This window comes from Habropoda laboriosa, unplaced genomic scaffold (genome assembly GCF_001263275.1).
Source record: "Habropoda laboriosa isolate 0110345459 unplaced genomic scaffold, ASM126327v1 scaffold176, whole genome shotgun sequence".
Classification (NCBI taxonomy): Eukaryota; Metazoa; Arthropoda; class Insecta; order Hymenoptera; family Apidae; genus Habropoda; species Habropoda laboriosa.
The window spans coordinates 1,468,937-1,476,254 of NW_017100321.1; the positions used below are offsets into that span (position 1 = coordinate 1,468,937).

The 7,318-nt window shown below is 39.9% G+C and overlaps 1 protein-coding gene across 1 annotated transcript in view; it reads left to right on the forward strand.

Moving 5' to 3' along the window:
* Positions 1-7,318, forward strand: part of LOC108574218 (dorsal-ventral patterning protein Sog) — a 67,454-nt gene that overhangs the window by 39,290 nt on the left and 20,846 nt on the right. The window contains exon 2 of the mRNA XM_017936753.1: positions 845-948. Coding sequence (XP_017792242.1) covers positions 845-948 — 104 coding nt within the window. The remainder of the gene's footprint in view (positions 1-844; positions 949-7,318) is intronic.

Consider the following 7,318-nt stretch of genomic DNA (forward strand, 5'->3'; position numbering starts at 1 on the left):
TCGTGTCTCTTCTATCTCACTCGCACTGTTCGTGTGTGGCTTTCGTCTTTTACACACCGCACCGTCTCAACGTCGTCTCGGCGATTTTTAAGCGGCGACCGGAGAAAAACGTTTGCTCCTTCGATGATGATTCACAGGCTGGCGATTAGCGCGCGCGCGCGCTCCACCCGGGAAGAGTCCTCCATTCATTCCGCCATTTCACTTCTATCCCATTCTGGAATGTGAAGGGATATGTGCATGTATAGGTGTAGTCGGCCAAGTGCCTAGTGTAATGGGAAACAATTTGAAGGAAGAAGGAATTTTTATTACTTCATTTAGAAACATAAGTTAAAGGGGATTGGTGTGGTACATAAATCTGTCAGGTGTTCAAGTTGAATGTACTTGTCCTCTATATTCGACAAATTAAGTGCAACCCTATTGGCTATATGTCACCCTTATATACTTTCAGTGTGACCAACCAAAAAAGATATGCATTCTTTTCTTTGTCTCTAATCATTTATATAAAATTGACAGTTATACAAATCACGTTAAATTTATTTTTACGATATTATCCTCTGTTTAAATTATACGATATAATAAAATAATTATTTCCCCTAATTACTGTGAACAGCGTAGCAATATTTCTACTTAAAACCTTTCTCCGTAGCAGCGCCTCTCTCCCCCCTCCCCCTTCCCTGCATCATACTTTCTGTCCGCTTTCAAATATTTCTACCTTGCCGTTTTTCAAACCTCAAAGTCCGTACATACATACCAGTCGCTATTACAGTCGAAGCAGAAAAAAAAAGTATATGCATGTAGAGAACCACAAATTCACCAAGCCAATTCAAATGCCTCTTTGTTGCAGAATGCACGTTCGGCAAGCAGATACGGGAACTGGGCTCCACCTGGTTCGCGGATTTGGGCCCGCCCTTCGGAGTCATGTACTGCATCAAATGCGAATGCATTCCGGTACGTATAAAAGTGGGTGTGCCCTCACGCATTCGTGCGTGTGTGTGTGTGCAACGTATCGAAGCCTCCCCCCCTGTGTGTGTTCGTTTCTGTCCGACCTTTAACCCCCTTGCGGCGAGGCTCGAGCCTCGAGCCGCACGTACAACATTACGTTTCTATGTAACCGACCGACCTGACGCGACTTTTACGGAATTCACGCCGACTGTTCATGTAGGTACACGAGCGCCGGAACACCCCGTTGTCCGCTACTATAGCTCGTTTCAAAGTTCCGCTGGTACATTTCCATAAACGCTTCATCATTCTAGGTTACGTTGAAATGACTAGTGTATACTTTTTTAAGTGATTCCAATTTTTATTTATACATATTCTAAAATATTTTACACTTCTTGAGAATGTTATTTAATTTTTTTTTTCAATTTTGCAATTTTGTATTGTATCGGTAAAAGAAGTACGTAATTACGCATATTATCGACAGAGTAAATTGAGGGTGCATAACCTCAATTTTGACTGAGACGAATCTTATTGTCGTATTTATTTTATCAGTTCTAGAAGTTTGTGTGAAAACATTTATAAAATAAATATTCTGTAATTTTGTGAAATTTAAGAAACGTTAAGTATAGAAGATTTACCTGGAGAGATCGTACCAATCAGTAGAACGAACAAGTTCCTAATAAGCGCACAGTACAACCTGATAGATATCGTCAACACTTTCTTGGATCTGTTTTGCCGAGAAGGTCATAGAAAAATGGCATTGCCCTTTGGAGAGTGCTGTAGATTGGACGTAATACGCGAAGCACGGACTAAATCTCGATCTAGGTGACGTGACCCACGGAGACTTGACGTGCTTTCTAATCCCATTCCTGATCCGAGACAGACTGGCGTCCGTTTCTCGGCTCGTCTACCACTACTGTACGTGAGCGAGCGCGTATATCGTGCACGTATCGTTTTACGGGTATATTGTGACACGTCATACCGCGTCCTTTAAACTGCTCTATCCAAGAATTCCTTACATCTTACACTCTTGTGTCTTATTTACCAATTATTTAGTATGTTAATTTGAAAATTATGGTGTAATTTCGATGAATATCTTTTAAATTATAAAAGGGGGTAAAGTTTCCATTTTTATTATGACTAAATAAATCGAGGAATTTCCTTCGAGACATCTTATATTTATGTTGGAATACATATACGACGGAGACCGTTGCTTCAGTCACGATTAAACATTCGCGTTCGAAGTGTCATACCAATCGGCATTGTCGCGTTTCTTTTTGTCTCAATGCAAACGCGACGAATGATGGGTTGGCAGTCTTATATTTCCGACGCAAACGTTGACGAGCCGCACCTACGTTCGGTTATACATTTTGTCATGCGTACGTGCCCTCCATGTTTAATGAAGCCGCGTTCGTATGACGGGAAGGATATGCCGAATTAAATTGTTTTCGGTTGAAACAATAAAAAGAAACAAACAAAAAAAAAGAATTCTTACTCTGACCAACCGCTGCACGTCTGTCATATTTAGCTTCTATCTCTATCATCCAACAAAAAAAAAAGTGTTTTTGTTATACAAAATATTATTAAGTTATGTTCATTTAGAGCAATAGGGAACAGTCGACGAATGCAGTCGTAAAGAAGTGAGAGAAAAAAAGTTCATATGCAAATTTGAAATCGTGTAAGCGATATATCGAGAGAAAGAATCGATTCCAGTTTGTTTTGCGTTCTTACGGGGCCGGAATCGCTCGAATTCTTGGGTGATCGCGCAATAATCGTCATTTGCATTCCGCGCATACGTGCACGAGGGAAACACCGCTTTGTTTTGCGTCCCATATGCGGCGGGAACGATAACGTCACCATTGCACCGACGCGACGCGTCCCTTGCGCACGCATCATCGATATTCTTGCCCTTTCGCGCCATTCGTCTCATGGGTACCGACATTTTTTCACGATCCGATCGGATAACCGAACTTCATTCGTTCAGTCACATTTACATAAAAATCTACGTAATTTTTTAACCTTGATTCCGTCTTTTTTGCGTGTTTCTTTTTTTCTTTTCTTACGTTCAATGGAAATGATGTCTATATTTTTTCCGACGCGACAGCTTATGATAATAACGTGCCTTTTTTTACGTCTTAATTAGATAATAATCGTAAAACAATGTTCACCTTCATTGCTAGTTGTACATTTTTACGAGCAGTTTGCAGCGGTGTATTTATCGGACACCCTGTGTGCATCGTTGGTCGTTACGATTGAACGAACCTAACCGTGTTTCGATATACGACGACGCCCGGTTGCTAAATCAGGCGTTTTTCTTATCGACATTCCTTGCAGACTTGTAATAATAAGCTCCCCGCTACTAATGAGCGTGATTTTAAGCAGATAAAAGTGCTGGCTCCGGCCGATTAGCTCCGTTTAGTATTTCTCTTCCGGACTTTCTCGATGAAAGTCTGAGCAACGAGTGTTTTCTGCTTCGTTTAACCGGTGCAACGTACAATTGTATTCTTTCCAATTGGTGCTAATTTGTGAATTGTAATTTTTCTTCGTCGTAAAACTAATTTTTGTTTTTTTTTCTCTTTCTGTTTAAAAATAAACATAAATGATCCACGGTAAAAATATATTTCATTACTCAACAAGAACAAGAAACTCAAATTTTTAATCTGACATCGTTACCATCTATAAAGACCTAACCTAACCTATTATTTTTCTCGTAGCAAAAAAGCTCTAAGTAAACGGTTAACTGTCGAAAAAAACGTTTAGTAGTGTAATGTTCAATTATGGGACGATAAAAACTGATTTTTATCGGGTGAAACACCTTTTATCCGGCGCGAGAACAAAAGGGCCCTTAAACGAAGATCCAGTCGTGATTTCGTTTACACCCACTCGATCCACTGAAGTAGGAAAGAGACGACGACGATGTAAGGTGGATACACGAGGGGCTTTGATACCCACGACTTGTCGACCGCCTTGTATCGTCGAACTATTAAAGATACTCATCTCATTATACAAGACCCACCGACACCTCCTACGCGATATCCTCGTTCATTCTTCTCACCGCCATTCACGTTCCCTTCGCCTTCCTCATTTTATATTTCAATTCATTTCGAAAAATTTGTCACATCTTTGAATAAAGCGGAAAAAATTCGACTTGTTAAACAGTTATGAACACTAGCGTGTGTTTTTGTTGAAAATGAACCTTGAAGTGCTACTTATTAGCAATTTCCGTTGATAAATTGGAATTTTTTAAATACATTGATTAGTTACAATCAAAAACATGAGTAGCAATTTTTATGAAAATCGTATGAAATTATGAATTTTAGCTAGCTTTTCGAGAAATGCTAGGCATCACTGTGCGCCTTTTGTTGTGTCTTCTTATGCACATCCATCGTGTTCACTTTCAATCCTGTTTGCACTGTAAACAATATCAGCAAATCTTCATCGTGGAATGAGAAATTTGATCTTTTCCTGAGCGGTTGCTATTTAGAACTGTTTACACTGCACGGATTCAGGCTGGAGGTTAGCACCCGGTGTTTACACGGTCGGTTTACATGAGTCTGTTTGTGTGCAAACGTTATGGGTCACATTGTGACTGTAGGATAGCGTTTTTTCTTTTTTTGGTAGATTCTGTAGCAACTGTCTTAAAGAAGTGTTATATGTTTTTTGATGTCAATGTATCAATGTATATCTTCCTTAAAATCGCCATTACTGTGTGCTTCGATCGAAGCGTTTAAGTTACGACAAGTGACGCGACATCTGTCGAAACGCGTGGTCAATTAACGGAAGTAAAAAGACGGCGTGTGTTCGCATGCATTATATGGTAATTAAATTACCTGACAGAGCGCTTAACACGTTAATTTCATCTGCATTTCATGAATGATCATAAATCTAGCAATCGATTATTCCGTAGGTACAAATTTACAATTATATAATCGTACCGTTCTTCATGATAGATTATATCGTTCGTCGATAGTGGGAGTATTGACACGATAGAGGACGGTAAGAACGTTTCATGAGATCCGAAAGTTAGTCCAGCTGAGTCACAGAGGGGTTAATAACATTGGGTTAATCATGTGACCTGCGCACGGTTGATTGTGGGTTAAGAATGTGGAAATAAATTTGGGGTCAATCATAAAGCGATTCGAAGCCCTCGGTCTGTGCGGTTCAATTAATACTCTTTGTCATAGTAACAGGTTCTGTCGCGCATGCATTTATAGTCCGGACAGAACGGTCGCGACTGTCCTAATGGAGTTTAATTTAGCCAATCTTCATAAACTCCGTCCTTGACTGGCTACCGTTCTTACGTGTTTGCTTATAGTATTGCGTCTGGCGTTTTCTTTCTCGATTCCTTCGATAATTCACCTCAAAACACTTCTAATTAAAAAAAAAATTTAATTATCTCATATCTTCCTGTTATACAGAAAATAAGCAACTCGAAAATATTACGTTATAATTCTCGTAGAGAAAAATCAACGCTCTGTCGGTTTTAATAAAAGTAATTTCACAAGGAAAATTCGAAAAGGTTATGCACGGTTGTCAACGTCCACTGATCGAAGTATCGACGTCAGCAGAAGTGGGAAAGAATTTCACGAGGAACTATAAATACTGACGTAGGAAAAAAAGGGAAAGAAGATCGGGCAGTGACGAAAGGTTAGAGTGAGAAGGAGGGAGAACACGTAGAGTGAGAGAGGGTGAGAGAGAGAGAGAGAACGCACTGGTATACAGGACTGCTCTCGGACCAGCCTTATGGACGGACGCGCGAACTCTATTTTTAGTCTTCGTTGGAATGACAGTCTCTCTTCAGTGTATATGAGGAGCTATTGATAGGTCGCGGGCTTCGTTGTGAGGCAGCCGGGCAGACACGTCGCGTGAATCACACGAGACGTCGTTTCTTTACCTAAACTCATACCGAACTGGTCTCTACCGTTATACGTTTTACTTTTCACCAACGGTTATGTGCTTTGTGTGGTTGTTCCAGGTTTGTTTTGTTCGATTTAATTAATTAAAAATGTACATCAGAATTAATATTAATCCTGGATTGACACACGGTGAGTTTTCATGATTCCCCAGAAAAACAAATTGATACACATACATTTATTAAATCTAATATTTTCAAAGTGAAAATATTAAAAATATATTTAAAAAATTCCCCAGGGCACTGTATCTCTCATGTTAGTATTCTAGGGTTGTTAAGCATTTCAAATTTTTCATAGAAATTGATATAATGAAGCATAAAGAGGTTCAAAAATGTTGGTTAATCTTCTCACGAGGCGGCACGGATGAAAAGTTTCCTTTTCTCAAGTGGAAATGATTGAAAGGCGGCCCACACGAGAGAGACCCCACGCGCAAATCGACATCAGACTTCCGGTTTGATCGGGCGGGAACGTTCCGTCTCGGTTCTATCATTATTTCTACAATAGTGTCAAAATAATGAATGGCTACCACGGTCAGAGAAAATCGTGGGTGGATGAATCACGCCAGCCACGGTTCGTGAATAGCGGGATGCTTTTTAATCGAGACGATCTGTCCGGCTCAATCTTCGTGCCTCGTGAAAAAGTTCTCATGATATCGTGCATGCGCACATACCACGCCCGTCGCGTCGTTTGGTCGCGGTGTTAATGCAGTTGCGTGATATTTTCGACCACGGCGTCACACGGCCTTTTATTTACACAACGTTTGCAATTTCAAAGGATATTCGAAGCTCCCTTAAAGAGATAAAAAACAGTAGAACATTTTTACTGACATTATTTCATTCTCATTTAGATACTATTATTAAGGTTAGTTTCTATCAAAACACAATAGGGTAAATTACGTAACGTGACCATTCTTATTACTTTCATATACCCTGAATAATAATATTGATAATATTCAATTTATTATCTCGTCTTTTTTGTAAGTTTTTAAAAGACAAGCTTCAATTTTGTATACACAAACTTAGAGTTTAATAAAGAAATATTATTTAAAGAGAGAAACAGGGGAAAAAGTTTCTTTGTAAAGACGTTAACGATGGACCAATTAGACACATAGAGACGTTCCCAGTAAAAAAAAAATCTAACCTTTATTCTTCCGCGATGGCTTATCGTTGTCGTTCCTCAAGTTTCTAGACCGTTTGAAAAAGTGTCTGGTATCTCTCAGTTTTGCGGAAACTTATCGGAAGCTCTCGAAGTATGCGTCGATCGACACCTAAATGTCTCAGCGCGACAAAAAGTATACACCTACGCGCTTAAGCGGATGACAGTTAACTATCCCACAATCTCGTGGGGCCCCCTGAAACTTGGAATTTACTCCTGGCGCCCCGATTCTCCCGTAATACGAAGTTTAACGTCCGCGCGCACCAGCGCGCCGCTCCCCATCTTTTTCTTTCCTTTTTCTCCTGTTTTTC